The sequence below is a fragment of the Cydia strobilella genome, chromosome 23 (assembly GCF_947568885.1).
Source record: "Cydia strobilella chromosome 23, ilCydStro3.1, whole genome shotgun sequence".
Taxonomy (NCBI): domain Eukaryota; kingdom Metazoa; phylum Arthropoda; class Insecta; order Lepidoptera; family Tortricidae; genus Cydia; species Cydia strobilella.
The window spans coordinates 10,532,066-10,549,356 of NC_086063.1; the positions used below are offsets into that span (position 1 = coordinate 10,532,066).

The window sequence follows — 17,291 nt, forward strand, 5'->3', positions numbered from 1 at the left end:
CACATTATCGAGTTAGAGAGAGATAACGAAATGTCGATTTTTGATGTTCTGTGTGAATGTCTACATGCCCTTTACTATTGCTACGCCCAATGCGTTGGCGTTAGCATTTACCTACCTAACATCGACTCTCTTGATTGACCAATGGTATACCTTATCTCCTTGCAATAAGGTTCTATTTATAGTCATTATGTTTTGTTGCGAATACATAAAATACAACGGGTGACTAACGCCTATATCTAAACGATAGCACAAAGGTTTTGTTTGTAAACAGTGTAGTTTTACGGCTATTTCTATACCTACAGTACACGCTGTTAAAAAGTAGATTTCGTTCGCTTAACTATACGGAGTTTGAACATTCGTTATTTGATGAAATTATTGATAACGAACGATGTGACCAGCTGACCAGTCACTTTCGCGTAGTCCATACGTCACTTTAAATAAATTCGTTATTTTCAAGTAACACAATGATTTGCATATTGCCGTATTTGCCGTGAGCTAAACACCATCTTGTTTCGTGCCTGCAATACGACCATTTGAGCACCAACATTTTTAAAGGAAACTACTATTGTTTTTAATTAAGATTGAATCTCCAATAATTATACATTTTAAGATGTGGCCGTATAGCAGGCAGGGGACGATCTTTTGTAGTTATTTTTAGCGCTATTTCGTTATGCTACTCACTCATAGATGGCGCGGCTCGTAGGTGCAACTTATTGTAGCCACAGATTAGGTTGGCCAGTCTAAGTAATTTACAAATTGCGAAATTGCGCCAGCATGGGGTTTCCTGTCAATCCCTAAAATTGTGTCAAATTTTTGTTATTTCCATGGAATTTTGTGGCCTGGATGCATGCAATGCAACAAAACTAGAGACAGGTAAAACCTATGCTGACGCCATCTACCTTTGACTGCTGGTTAGCAACCCTTCCTCTAATAACTCGAGTGCAGGCTGTACACTTCTCTGTCTACATAATTTATAACAAATGAAATTTATTATATAATTTAATATTAATTTTACATGTAATTTAATTGTATATGGACATGGTCTGAATTAAAGAATATTATTCATTTCATAACACTTACCAAAGATAGATATAACTCCGTAATAGATGGATACAGTCTAAGGAAAAAACGTGCCTCGAAAATCACGAAAATTTGATTCTCGATCAGAGGGCGCCACTAGTTTTGGCCTACTCTCGTATAGAGGGCGCTGACGGTTTCGTTTGTTATTTATAATTTTAACGCACATCAGTGAAAGAACATGGGTCAAAATCATATAAAAATAATTAATACAAATAAAAAAATCATTTATCCATATTTAAATACATTTTAACGTATTTTTATAAATCTCCATTTTTAGTTTTAAAGTATGTCGATAGATGGCAGTGAATTTACAGCGGTTACAAAATTTACTATGACAGTACCACTCTATCTTATAATATCCTCTTTGCACTTACTATTCTTATCTCTTCAGTTGGCGCGCAGCGTCATCTGGCGGCCGCGGCGTGAATCGCGCAGAGAGCTGTCGCGAGCGCGACCCGCCTCGCCGCGGCAAACATCGGAACGCGAGCGACCCCAACCGGCTCACGGCGCACAACAACCAGTAAGTACACGATGTTGGCGATAGGTGGCACTGTTGTCAAAGTTTTGTAGACAGTATTTTTCGGTAGAAAAGTGTCCTTGGTCTGTAACGATCTTTGAACTGTATTTTCATACCTAAATCCTCCAAGTTTCATACGAATGAAAAAATACACAAAAGAAGTAACGAAGAAAACTGTCTGTTGTTTTGTGACTTAAGTAAATAGGTTTTATGCCAAGTTATTTTGTTTATTGGAAAACAGTGTCTCAAAACTAGTGTGATTGTTAAAGTATGTCAATATGAAATTCTTTGTTTAACCAAGGTTCTAAGAAGGAGTTTCTATATAGTTTCGCAAGAGTCTCTTGTCAGTGCAGCATAAGCAGATATAATTATGTTGTCTTTTTTTTGCTAGTATTATAATCCCAAAAAATTGACTGTTACTCATAAAATAAAACTATGAAAACGGATTATATCGCGTATATTGAATTTATAATACATCCCGACGTTTCGAACCCTTTACAGCGTTCGTGGTCAACGAACCACCCGGAGTCACCCGTTGACCACGAACGCTGTAAAGGGTTCGAAACGTCGGGATGTATTATAAATTCAATATACGCGATATAATCCGTTTTCATAGTTTTATTTCATGAGTAACTATCGCGGTAACCGAAGACAATATTTTGACTGTTACTGACAAAAGTGACTTTCCAATGGATCTTATCATGTAAGATGAAATTGACATAAAAAACCTTGAGTTTTCTTCGAAATTTGACTTGCTTTGACGTCCCACTATTTATATTCCAGATATCGAAATACCAGAAATATACTTTGATGTTTACGTTCGATATTATCTCAATAAGTTTGACGTTAGTTCCCGACACGTCCAAAACCAACAACTCGAACTAGCCATCTTGCTTTTTTATTTCAGCTATTTTAGACCAAACTTAATTCCTACTGAGGTAGACATGAGAAAGACATCCCAATTATTATTAATCGAAAATCAACTTTATTTCAATTGAAATATGGTTAAGTTTCGATTACGTGAGATTAAATGCGATGGTAGTTTGTATGTAAACAAACGAATTTCAGCAGTATTGTTTACTTGAAAAGAGTTTATTTTTATTTGAAATCGATTAATTCTTTAATTTATCTAATCTAAACGCATCATTCGATAGGCAACTTTATTACTTTAGTTTTAAAATCCAATTTCCAATGCTTATAACACAAATACCTTGATCCATATAAGTTGAGTCGCGTATTCCGTACATTTCTTTGTGGCTATGGTTCTTTTTATATTGGTTTAGTAACGTTTCAGTGTGAAGGTATTTCAGAATTCAGTGGCCGTCGTGAAGCGATCCCGTACGCATTGCGGTTGCATTCCTTTAAGTTTATAAAAAATACTGTGATTTTTGTGAGTTTTAGTGATTTTGTTTGAATTGAAGTAAGGTTTGATAGAATAGATACTTTGTATAGTTGAAGATCTAAAATTATCTCAGTTGTCATAAATATCGAGAACAAAAATATATGTTTCAAATTGGTTATACGTGCGATTTTTTTGTAAATTTACTGTTTGATGGGAAAGTTAAGACTACTTCACAGATCACTTTCATTATATTATTAAACAACTTTATTTACAATGAAATAAGAATTACTAAAACGGCCGACAATAAAAGTACCTACTACAGAAAGGTATTATGTACATACTGTCGATGGAATAGGACAATTAATTTAAATACAGAAATATATGGCCTTTTGCATGTCGATATTGGAATTACACTATGTTTTCTAAAGAGAGTTAGCATACGTTGTTTCTGAACTTCACTTGATCTCTTTATTTATATTACTATTTGTTATATCAAATGTGGATTCTTTTAGCGCCTTTTATATATATTTATTTCAATATTGATACAAGATTATTCATTTTTTTTTTACTAGCCTATTATGGTGTCCCACTGCTGGGCAAAGGCCTCCCCCCTTGTCTTCCACGACTCCCGATATAGTGCCTCCTCCGGCCAGTTGTTGAAAAAGGTGTCTAGGTCGTCCCGCCATCTCCGTCTGGGCCTGCCGGGTCCGCGCCCCTCTTCTGGCATCCATATATCATATATTTGTTTTAAATCTTGAACACAATTATATTTAGCAGCGTGATCATATAACCAGTTCAAGAGTCTCTTTCTGGCATAATTTCATAACATTTAGAAAACATCCATTACTCGAGAACAGATATTAGTGATAAACACACAAATACCCTTACCAGAATTCGAACCCGGACCTCCTGCTTCTTAGACAGGGTCACTACCGACGTGGCTAGGATGTCATTTATAATATATTTTGAATAATTCATCTTAATATTCTACGTGTACGATATCTAACTATGTAAATATCTTATGACAAAATATAACGCTAAATTACCTCTTTTTCCTCAGTACCAGATGTGTGACTTTTCCAAGGTTTCCCTAAAGTTTCGAGTTATTCATCAAACTCGTCCCAAAATCCCTTCGTCCCTTATCCAGGTGCGTTCAGCTCCATTAGTGTAGAAGCGAACGGTAAAGAGATTTGTCTAGAGGGGAGGGGGTGAGGGGGGGTGAGCTCAGACCGTTGGAGTAGACGCCGCAAATGCGCGGTCGTGGGTATCTTAATGTGGTGTATTTCTCGCATTACGCACTTTACACCAGGGACCGGCCCGCTATCCCTTATCGGGGTTTTATAAGGGTATTGCATAAGGCTTAACTCACCATACCCTTTGCCAGACGAAACCCTTTGTTTTGGTTTTAAAAACCCTTATATAAAGCTACCACATTTGAGTAATCGGTAGCCCAAATACCCTTACAAAACCCTTATCATCCGCTCACCAACACCTTGCATATTGCTTATAAGGGTTAGCCTTATAAAGGGCTTCCCTTTTAGCATATAAGCGTGCTAATTTAAGTCGTCTACCTTGTTCATAAAGCACACGTTACTTCGAATCCGAGCGATCGTCGGCGGCGACGGCGGCGTTCTTTGACTAGGCACGTATTTTCTTTCCTTTTCATACACTACCGTAGATATATACTAATCCTGTCTCTTTCACGCAAAGGGAAACCTTTATAAAAAGCGCTTAAAGATAAGGGTAACCCTTATTAAGAGCTAGCCTTATTTTTGGTTAGCTTTTCGGTAAGGGTTAGTCAAAGGTAAGGGTATGAATGGGCTTGCAGTTCAAAAGGGAAAGTCTTTCAATGTGTTAGCCGTGTTTAAGTGTCGCCCATTAAAAGGGTTTTATCGCGGAAAGGGTTGTCCGGTCCCTGCTTTACACACAGCCAATAAATAGATTTTTGAATTTCGAGCGCTCGATTTTGTCACTCGTAAATCTGTGGAAAACGGCGAAATGCTATTTTTGAAATACGAGCAATAGAAATTGGGAATCTAGTGGTATTGACCACTCATTTACATATATTAGTAACATTTTAATGCCTAGTCGTGGAGATATAAAGGGAAAACACGAAATCGTGCGATCTCCATCTTCTCCAGCCATCATCTTTCATCATTCTTCTTCATTCATTTCATTCTTTCATTTTTCTTCTTCATCTTTGCCAGTCATGGCAAAACAAGGATCGTCCAAAAACAAAAATTAAACACCTGTATATATACGCTTGTTTGATACAAATAAACATTCATTCATTCATTCATTTATTCTAAATTAAAAAATCGGAACGACGCTCGTTTGCCGTGCCAGTTGGAAAATGCCTGATTATACCATAATTTAGTATACTAATGCAACCAAAGCAAAGAAAAACGTAAATTGCTTTCGTGAGTAGATATGAAAAAATTACACATGTGCGTGTGTGTGTGGATTTCATATGAGTCGCTTAAAAACTTCAAACAACAAATCCATCTGTCAGATTATGCGATATTGGTATTAAGAAAAGGTTTAATTTAATTTTATTAGGGTAGATATTTGCTGAGAGGGTCGAATGGATTTAAAGCCTGACCAGAAATGTATGATCACGCGCCATGTTGCGGAATTTCACTGGAACATTTTTTTTCATACTATACTGAACTGTCACCCTATACATGAGAATAACAGCGCCCTCTTGACAATAATCATATATTACTGGTCAGGCCATAGACATAGTATAGTAGTTATAGACATGAAACCGAGCGACCAGGGGTAAGAGAAAGACATATTCATGTATTGGCAGGTTAATGTATGGCAGCATAATCCTTTTTTTCTTTCACTCTTATAAGTTTTGGTATTTCGCCATCGCCTCCTACCTATGCTGCCATAACCCGACCATGAAAAAAAAACCCGGTCGGTAATAAGGATAAAGCATGGCACTATTTTCTCTTTCCTCTTATAGGAATCGCGATAAGACTATCTTTCTCTATCAAAGAGTGTCAGGCCCTTGGGTCAGGCTTTACCCGAGTTTCGGGTGGCAGACACGGGGGCGTCTGTCACCCATAGGGAAGAGGTCCTCGGGTTGGAAGGCATGTCAAGTGTTCGGACATGCCCTTAATGGTGGTTTCGGGCAAACATCCGCCCGGTGATGGGCCCTAACGGGCAGCTGCTGGTGGGGTTGCGGATGAGTGACGCCGCGTGCCCGTGACTCCACCCCAAAGGCAGAGACGATCACCCCAGGTTTTTTAGTGAGTAGAAATCTCACATATCCTCAGTGCTGGCGCTGGGGAATCTTTCGAAGATTTTTCCTGGGCATAAAAAAAGGCTTTACCCGAGTTCGAAGTTAAGCGACACATATTACAGTGAGGTTGCTTGACCGCTTGCGGCGTCTATCCGCGTCTGTACTCTGTGGTGGTGACTTTTAAAGATCCCGCTTTGGCGGATTGAAGTTTTAATGGAAAACTTTAGATTTAAGACAATTTAAGTGTCGGCTAGACAAATAAAGACGAGGTCGGACAACTTGACTTGTTATAATGAGGACGAGGGGCGGCAATGTCACCGGTGTGTATTGATTTTTTCACATCACCAATTAAAAAAAGGGCTTTTTCTTCCCTGCTAGGAGGGATCAAAATGGCACTTTTCTGTTCTAGGACACTATTTTTAAATTTTTTGCACATTACTTTTTTAGCTTAAATAATATTTTTAAACATCATAATTACTCATAGGTGATGTGAAAAGCAGTGTGTCACATGGTAGCAAAATTATTTCCATCTTGGGCACACTTGAATCTCTCACTACGCTCAGGATTCTACTTTAGAATCCCTCCCTACTCTCGGGATTCTATTATAGAATCCTTCGCTTCGTTTAGGATTCATGTACGCCCTCGCCGTAAATATGTCATTTTGCTCCCTTGTGACACAATCTACTATTGAAGTACTTCAAGTGTACTGGTTAAATGGCCCCTTTACTATTGAATGAGTTAGATACTAAAATTTTCTGATTACAGCCATGGATTAAGTCACGAGTTGGGTTGTAGTGAAAAACGAATTACCTTATAGGTGCTAATTAGCGTGAAAATTATGCCATTTCTAATTATTTCGGCTTACTTTACTGTCTACATAATTATACAGATTATATATGAATCAAAGTAAATTAATGATAACAAAATATTGCATGACATGTAACAATTGAATTGGAATAATAAAGTCTTTTTAATTTTTATTTTATTATATTTATATATGAATTGTATGAGTAAGCCTGTGTCACGAGGACGGACGGACGGACGGAATCATTATCCTACTTACACAGGCGAAGTCGCGGGTAGAAGATACAATACAAATATTCTAAATTGCTCACCAATAAAAATAAAAACATGTCATAGGTACAAATTAAGCATGTACATTAAACTGTGGTAGACAACAGGCGATATTATCGCTAAAGAGCGATCTCTTCCAGAAAACCTATGATAAGATAGTATTATGATAAACCGTAAAGTATATGGTTGCAGTGAAGCACACCTCACCCTGAATATACATCACACCCTGTATACAGACACCGCGATTGTCTATTGTCAAGCACGTATTGTCCATACGCTAACCATAACATCGTATATTGTACTCATTACGTTACTTATACAAATATCTACCTTAACTCTAAAGAATAGAGTTTACAATTAATTTGAGCTGTGTGCGGATTAGTTGGGTCTATTGTACTCATTCACTTTATACAATTTTCAACCTTATCACTTAAGCATAGAGTTCATACTCGTAATTCAATAGGAGTAAGGATTACTAGGGTGTGCAAATGTCAACCCTAATGGAAAGATATAAGGCGTTGAATGTTGTTGTTATGTTTTGATCATTGGAATTTAAGCTTTATATTGTAAATGTAAGGTGCAGTTTTGATTGTATGTAAATTGTAAGTGATGTTTACATTTTCTACATTACATTAGTAGCTCATTTGTAAAGGGATTGGAGCTGAGGGTATAAAGCAAACGATGAACACGAGTTACACAGTCGAGTGTCTGTCGTTTTCATCATTCGTGTTGGTTGTCATTCCCCACTCACATTTCAAAAATATAGATGTTTGTAGAAAATGCCCTTCACGACTACTGTCCGCGCGCGAATTCCGTGCACGGCTGAGGAATGTTAGGAATGTTGGGCGTCATGACAGAGTGGTGTCATTTTGTACGTACGGGCGCGGCGCACACCCTCCCACTTCCTCGACCTCCGAATGCACGGAATTGGCGCGCGGACAGTACTATTGTTAATCAATTCGATTGAAAACTACTTTAATGTGTATCAAAGTATAGTATAGAATTCGATGATTTCTGCAATCCGTTAGGTACCGGGGGTCAAATCAGTAAGGTCCACTAATCATTGGCTTTCGTTTGATCCATCTTGAACGCGACACACTAAGTACCTATAGGTATAATATATAGAAAAAAAATTATAAAGCTATTTTACAAAATGTTGATACTTTTGACACAGGGCGGACACGCTATACATCAAAAATCACTTGCGTTTCTATGTGTGAATGGCACATCTGTACACGCCTCATGCGTCATAGTGTAAGTAAGTTGCTTAAAAACAGTACTGAGCGGCCGGCAAACGGCCGTCAATCTGCTGTCGCGGGGCGAGGTAATTCGAGTCGGGGCGGGGCGCTGCGTGGCCGTTCTGTATGATAATACCTATACTATTACTTAGTCTGTGCTTGTGACGTGTAGTCTCATCTATTGATACTGACTTCAAGTAGGTTCAGTCAACCAATTTGATTCCTAGGCCACTATATGTAGAACCATGTCATAATGAATCAATATGTTTATCTTGTACGATAGTGCTTATTGAGTGTATGTCATGAATCTAGCAGTTAAAGCGACAAGGTTCTATAGTGGCCTAGGAATCAAATTGGTTGACTGTACATAAGTGATACGAGTATAGAGAAAAGAGCATCAGTATTCCGCAATATAAGTCTCCCCCGGGAAATACTCGATGGATATATCATTTCGATATCGGTTTCGCCATTTACAACTCTTGACGTTTCGCTTTCGTCCTTGCTTATGTATTGTGAATCAGGACAGTTGTGTTTGTATATCATATTATTATATAGAATGGTAATGTTTAGATAAAGATCTGGCATTAAAATTAATTATAGTAACTGAAAAATTTCCGGTAATAACTTTAACAATAAATCGAATTCGCGAAATACTACACCATCATGTAATGGTCGTCAGCAGCAGTTCCACTTCACCAAAGGTCGATTTCAAAAAGTAAATAATGAATTCATTTAAAAATATCGAAATCGACATCCTGGGTGAGATATAAATATAAGAGTTCCCAATTCTTCAGGATTTGTGAATCCTTACCTGATAAACATGGGACGAAATGGACGAATTATGAAGTAGGCAGGTATATCTTTTGAAACAAAAAAAATATGTTTACAAATCGGTCCAACCATTTTCGAAAAATCGGAAACATTATTATAAAAAAACAAACAACTAAAGGCAAATAAACAGAAAAAGAGCAAAAACAAGTATATGGACGAAGAACCGCCTCCATTTTGAAGTCGGTTAATAATAGTTTTTTCATAAATACAGAGAAACATTGCCAAGAGCGAGATTTCATCGTGTGTCTGGCGCTCGTCATATATTTACGTCAATAGGCGTCGTAGACGTCATCTAATCCATCATCACTTACAACGCTATACACATTACTTACGTTTTTAAGATTTTCTTTCTCCTTTGTGTGTGTCCGTTGTAGGCTCTTCTTACTTCTTCTAACTTGCACTTCTCCAAGGGTCTTCTTCTGTTCCTACAGTAGGTCTGACGCTGCATAGATTTGCAGTGACAGAGTGGAGGGCTGTCACCTTAAACGTCCAATTCCCATGAAAATATGACGCTTATAGTGACCTACATTCCGTCACTTCCAAGTCTGAGCAGTGGGTTTAGACGGCTCTCCAAATAACTTAAACTGGACAGCCATCTTTTTCCCAGGACCACTATTCAAATAAATATTTGTAGAATCATAGAATACTCCAGAAGTACCAGATAACTAGAGCTGAATTTATACAGTTGCATCACCTACAATCTAGTAGAACATTACAACGCCAGTATGAAATGAATTTATTGAGTAACACCTACAGTTTTGTAGAATGATAGTCCAGGATCCAACTACGCTGTGAATTTATTTCGCCATGTGTTAGCGTTATCACAAGCCTGGCGGCGAGCCAGCAGCTCGGGATACCCTAAGGTGACGCACCGTCGCCCGCGGTTATATTCGGCTGGCAGACCAGGCAACGAGGTCGATTTTCGAAGTTACTATAGCGTGTCTTGGATGTGGTTGACGTTGTGGATTTTCGGTTACTTGGTGACCCAATTATATTTGTCTAGATTCTTGACACGATATAATTTTTTGTGTCTTCTAACTAGTGATTTTAAAAATTATGGTGCTTTTGCCATTTATCTCTATCGTTGCAGTGGATATTTAATATGAGAAAAAACAACACTATAAGTCTCATATAGAAAATCCCACTGAAAAATGTGACCATATTTTATGGAGACTATTGGAGTGAGAAGATAGAATGCAATACGACGAAATCATAAACAATTTATCTATCTCACATCTCACAACAAACATGTTTCTAAATTACTATGATAGGAATTTACAAACGTATGGATGGATGGGGTTGATAGAATAAACGTCGCCTTTTAAAACTGCGCGATTAAAAAAAACACACAATCTCATTAGGCCGTCAAGTAATCAAGTGCGACTATCATATCCGTACAGGATTTAGGGCTGTTTTAATTATTTATTTATTAGTCTTTTTTATGCCTTACAATTATTGCTATGTATTCACTGACTTAAGTGTCTTCGTTGAGAGGAGTACATATATTAATTAGAACGTGCGCCGACGCTGTCAAGCGCGTATTGATGAATCTGCTGGCATTCGCCGCGAGAACTGGGGAAACATATTCATATTCAAATATTGAGTGGCAGAGATATATTATAGTAAAACCACGGTGACAGACTGGCGAGAAGAGATTGAGCAATTGCAATACATACAAATAGTTTTTTATATATATTTATTATTTAAAAAAAGAGGTACATTAATTATTGCTCCTTATCTGCCAAACTGCATAGCAGTTTGTTGGCAGAAAACTTATTGAAGATATAAGATTAAATGTGGTCGTCAGATTTATCTGGCAGATGCGTCTGGTGGATAAATATGTCAGTGTAGTGGGAATAAGGCACAAATGCGTCGGCCTCATAGATATGATGCAGACACATTTGTGCCTTATTCCCACCACACATAAAAATATCACCTACTGTATACAAGATACGTCTGCGACATGGTGGTAGTTTTTTCTTTGAGAGTCAAGCATTGTCAGCCAAAATTAAGTTATATGTATGTCAGAATTATGTATTATTTACTATTAAAATATGCCTTTATTTTAGAGTTAACCACATCCAGTTGAAATCTCAGTAGTAGCCAGAGTCTGGGCCAACCTTCCACCCCTGGATCAGATAACATTTCAGGATGTCCAACTGACAGCTGTCAATGCATCGGACTGTCCAAGTCAAATTCGCATTAGCCTTACTTCCCGTTGAAACGTAAACAAAAACGTCAATTGAGATGTTAGGTTTGAAGCAGGATTAATGGCTAGGAATCCTTTGAACAATCTAATGGCCAATAAACAGATTTGAGTCTTAAAGAGCCGTTGCTAGAAGGTATCCGGTCTGAATCACAGAGTTAAAAGCTAGGTAGAGGTAAGATTGAGAAGAAACTGTTTCATAGAGCCTCAATTAGTGTCGCGAAACACGCGTATATTGATAAATCTCCCTAAATTATAAATTGAAATAAGTAGATGTCATATAATAAAGAAAAAGTGACCAAGCTTTCCAGTGGCGGAGGCTGGATTCGAAGTTACGCGGCCAACGCCCTGGACCTCTAGGCTACCCCGTCCCGACGGGTGAGTATTAACCTATGTGACATCGGCTTATAAGAAGTCAGTTTTATCTTAAAGGATCCTACCTCTGTCTACCTTTTAACTCTGTTCAAATAGCAATGTCGGTCTAGATTCCAGAATTAAATCGGCAATGCAAATGCATACACATCCGGAGCACTGCACTAAAGATATACTAAATGATGGTTGTTTAAACGAAGGCAGAAGGTAATGGTAAAATAAAAAATCAATGAAATAGAATCTACATTAACTTCATTATAGCGAGGGTTACCACAGGGTTCCATTTTAGTACCAATTGAAAATATACAATGGTTCGAAATTGTTTATGCTATAATTTATGTAATATAAAAATAATCAAACTTGCGTGCGCTCGAGATTATAACATCGCAATAGCCAAGTGTTTTTACGACATAGGATTTTACCAAGCAAATGTTGGTTGTTAGACAAAATAAAGGTGGATTAAAGAAGAAAGTGAAAACAGTGAAATCATTATTCGAAGAAATGTTATGAAAAATATATATCAGGAAAACACCAAAACGATTAAAACTAACACAAACAAATTAGCCAATATTAAAACAGCGGATTGTTTATTTGTTTAGAATCAGAAATAGATTCGCGGTCCGTTGTAAATAGCCCAGCCAATGTCGCTTCCGCGGTTGCTTGACATCTGTCGTGTTACTCAATGATGTCGGATTAAACGTTCAAGGAGAGGAGCTAAAGTTAGACTATTGTCTGACATTTTGTAGATTTCTTCGGAGTTTCTAGAGTAAAGTTAGGTTGAGAGTATTGTTTACCGGTAGTCTTGCATCAAAAATGTTCAGAAATGTTCCGAGTCAGTAAAAAGTACGTGTTGAATAAATTTTGTATACCATTTCTGGATATAGGCATGACTGCAGTGGGTAAGCTTGTGGGATGTTTGGTTTTAACACAAAATACAAATTATATCATTAAATCATAACAAGAAAAGTTGTAAAAAGATAATTAATCGAAAGTTTTTATTACATTAAATATAATAATGTGGATTCCATAATACATAGATAATACTTGAAGTTACATAGATAACTTCTTTAGAACTAGTTCTCCCTCCAATTTTATACATATTGTACAGTTTTCAAAGACTTCTCGTAACTCACACTAAAACAAACTAGCAGCTTAATTTCATAAACTTTCAGTTCCTTACTAAGAACAGTACAGAGCTAGATGTTTTGTTCCGAGTAACAGGTTCGAGTATTGTGCCGTATCCGTATCCGACGGATAGTCTAGTGTACATTGTGCTGGATGCTATTCCAGTGGCTTATTGTGCACGAAAAAGTCGTAGGCTCCGCTCGACCAGTGCATGCTTTGTCTTCTGGTTGGTACTAGACATAGTAGACATATTCTATTTTACGAATAGCGTTACCTAGTTAAATATATATAGAAAATAAAAAATGGGAATTAAGAAAAAATAAATAATAAAAATGCCATGATTTAAGTTTCAAAACTTGGAGTTTCAAAAAATTTCCTAAATTGAATGAGTTGGAGGCTCAATTAACAAAAATATCTATGACACATATCTTCTGACTATTTAATGTTTTTTACTCATATATCAATATATTTTGCAAAAAATAAATCTATGCATATGAAAACATCCGTCCCAACTAAAGAAATTAAAACTGTTACGGTTCAAGAACTTGGATTCGTTATTCGTTACATTGCGGTATTTGGCCGATTGACTGAATTGATAAGTTCTTGAACCGTCTTAATAGGGTTTTAAAATAATGTTACTATATTGGTAAGCCTAAGACTAACACTCTTATGCACTCAGGAATGATACACGGTCTGATATCATACAGCGTGAAATACTCGCTCAAAGCCTGCCCCGGAGCGGTGTACCGCTTCAGACTTGACAATGTTCATTGTCATAAACTTTGCTGTAGTAATAATTTCTCGGCCGATGTGTTGAATTAATCGGAAGTTGACACTGGCATATGTTGAAGCGGTTATGCTTTTGTATCTTCTTAGTCTTTTAACTCAAGTCTGAGCATCGTGATCATTTCCAGTTGTTGTTGTCCCTGTTTTTTGACAAATGGAATGCCTGCATCTAGGGATTCTGTTGTTTGTATCGCCCTTGGTTGTTTGTTACATCTGTCGTGTTTGCTTTCCACAGAGAATATTTTGTTTCTCCCAATAATAGAAACATTGAGTCATCTCATGACAGTTATTTGCAGTAGGTTTGGGATGCCTAGAAAAGATTTGTTTGTTTCTGTCCTGGCTGCTTAGAATTTCCTACAATATATCACAATCCGTGATATTTGAATGTCGTCGTTGAGTCCCGACAATAAATATTCTTTCTCCCTGACAGTATCATTAGTCATGCATTCAAATATTAGATATGATCTTCGCACCAGAACAGTTTTTATTGTGTTTTGTGTATTACGTACTTTCCAAACTACTTTGCTTTCAAACGCAACCAAACCACTATTGATAACTAGTGAAACATTATTTTCACTTTAAACTCTCGCATTTTGAACACATATTTAATTATACAGACCATACCACAGCTGGTGCAACTCAGCTGAAACATCGGAATTTAAATCACGGAATTTAAATTTAATGAAATTAAATCGCGGTAGACCCGTTCGACCCGATAATGAAATAAACATCATTTGGAATGATCCTGCGAGTTGGTAAACCTTTCAGGAATACCTTAACACTCAAAATTCTTTATAACAGTTATGTACGAAGTCGACTTGAGTTTGCATGTGCGGTCTGGAAACCCCATTACAGTATTCATACTGACAGGATAGAGAGATTGCAAAAAAAGTTCCTAAAAGCCCTTGATTTAAAATGTGGTATTGAATACAAAGACTATGTCGAATCCTTAAACCGTCATAAAATGCAGTCGCTTGAGTGTCGGAGAGACTGCGTTGATTCTGTTCTATTATATAAAATAATAAATAGTCACATTGATGCCCCTAGCTTGTTAAAAGATATGTATAAGAGTCCCTGGTAATAAAGAACGCCGATGTCGTCTCGGATACAAGCACTTATTCTCCATCCCATGTAGTAGAACTAACTATTCTAAAAATATGTTTATTAAGCGAGCATGTGCACTTTATAATGATAATAACATTGTAAAAAATGTAGACATATTTAATTGTACCATAGGCTCAATAAATTTTTTATCCAGGACTAGTATGTAAATCTAGCCGCGATCTGTCAATATCTAAAAGTGTTAATATACCTATTATGTCATGTTTGTCGATACCTATTCGCAAATTCTGTGTAACCTTTTACTAATCTGCTGAACTTAAGCCAAGATAGGTACTTTTTCGTGCTATATATAAAGATATGTTTAATAAAAATGGAAACTATAGGTCTAGACTAAGAGAAGAAACTGTAACAATATTTTATGTATGACCGTTTGTTTCATATTTAAATAAAAAAATAAAATAAAAAACATTTTCTTTGATAATCCCCAGTCTTTAAATCGTTCGATATCACATCACACCTCTATCTAAAAATATCCGACCTCTCACACGAATAAACGTAAGGCCTTCTAAACTCACTCATTAGTCATTTTCCCGCAAATCCAAGGCGATCACAACACGTACTAACGCGAATATGTCAACTAAGATGCAAAAACATTAGGAAATTTTGTATAGTTAACGCTATCTCTACTGAGCTCGTTCACTTACGTACTAACAATGGCATTGGCAAACAAAAGCCATTATTTATTTTGTGTGAGCGCTTGGCCTTTTTGTGTCTGAGGCTCACACACAATGGCCACGCGCGCAGGCACAAAGGCCACGTGCTCACACAAAAGAAATAATGGCTTTTGTTTAACAGAATGCCATTGTTAGTACAGGTAAGTGAACGAGCTCAGTAGAGATAGCGTTAACTGTACCATCATCCAACCTGTTATATTTATGACTGTTCGCAAACCTTATTGTAAAGACATAAGATCTACCGAGGGGCAGTTAAATGTTGTTGTTAGTATTATTCCTGGCAAAAACTGATATTTCATTTTATATGTGATTTATGGCTCTTATGTGTCGTGATCAAAGGTGACACGTAGACGGGTCTCGTGGTTTCGATGTTGTTGTGACTATAATGGATGGAGACAGGAATGCGATTGGAATTTGTGTTTGATTGTTACAATGACCTGCGCTAATACACTTTATTGCTCATTTCACACAATTTAAATACAAGTACGAAACATAAGCAAATAAAATATTCCCAAAAATTCGCTAGTCTTTCTGATTATCTCTTCGCTTCTTTGGTTTCATGTTATGTTAATGATCCTTCGTACAATTCTTGCGTTAATTTCCTTTGATTATATGACCAAGTTCAAGGCACACCAAATAATTTCAACTACTTTGTTTGCATTGCAGTTATACCATGAGTACATTCATTTTAAATAATTATCTTCAGCAACTTCAACAGAACATTAAAAAACTGGTTTGGCAACGATTGAAAGGAAATGTTATTGCAACGATCGGATTCTCACATTTCAGTTCTATCGGAATCCGTGTTACTGATTTTCTAACCAGGCCAAATATCGGCCCAAATCCAGTGGCGTAATTTTCCACGTCAATCATTCCTATCTGTTTATCGCGTCGAGTGCGTTTTAGCCGCTGAGTTAATTGATCCAGTCGCTAGCCACAGATTTGGTTGTTATTCATGTACCAGGGTCACAGTGTAGTGTATTTGATAAATTGAACACAGCGATTACTAACTTTGGTAGAAAAAGATGGATGATGATGCAAATGGTTTCATCATTCAGTCAAACGTAAACATTTCTTCTATTTTCTTTTTTATTCTATTCTATTCTATTCTATTTTATATTTCTATTCTATTCTATTCTATGGCTGCACTCATCCTATACAAAAATATGTCTCCATGGCTCGTACGTCGGTGAATTAACACCTATCCGGCTATGGGACATTTCATTGTTTTATGCATCCATATTTTTTACGCTTGACTGTCCTTCGACATACGAGAAGTCATGTCTGCGAATAAGACCTATTATAGGACATATTTTTGAGTAGGTAAGTTGTATGCATCCATATTTTTACCAAGCGAAGGACATTGGCCTTCTCCAACGATTTCCATCACGACCAGTCGTCTGCTGATGCTCAGACAGTTTCTTATGATAATGATCATTTAATCGGTTTCCCTTATTGGGGTTCCGTTTCTTTGCATCGTCCAAATTACATATTTAGCCTTTGTAATGTAGGATTATATTGATTATTGATGATGTTTCAACGTGTGTTTGCTGTACGTAAGTCAAAGTATATACCTTTTGCGTCACCATATTTGCAACACAAAACACGCCGCTTGCATGATCTCCTGAAACTGTCGAACGCTTATAATGATGCTAGAACTATTCAGTGACGCGT

The 17,291-nt window shown here is 37.0% G+C and overlaps 1 protein-coding gene across 2 annotated transcripts in view; it reads left to right on the forward strand.

Moving 5' to 3' along the window:
• LOC134751865 (rho guanine nucleotide exchange factor 1-like) overlaps window positions 1–17,291 on the forward strand; it is a 97,418-nt gene that overhangs the window by 45,245 nt on the left and 34,882 nt on the right. For both annotated transcript variants that reach the window (XM_063687387.1, XM_063687383.1), the window contains exon 5: window positions 1,472–1,600. In XM_063687387.1, coding sequence (XP_063543457.1) covers window positions 1,472–1,600 — 129 coding nt within the window. The remainder of the gene's footprint in view (window positions 1–1,471; window positions 1,601–17,291) is intronic.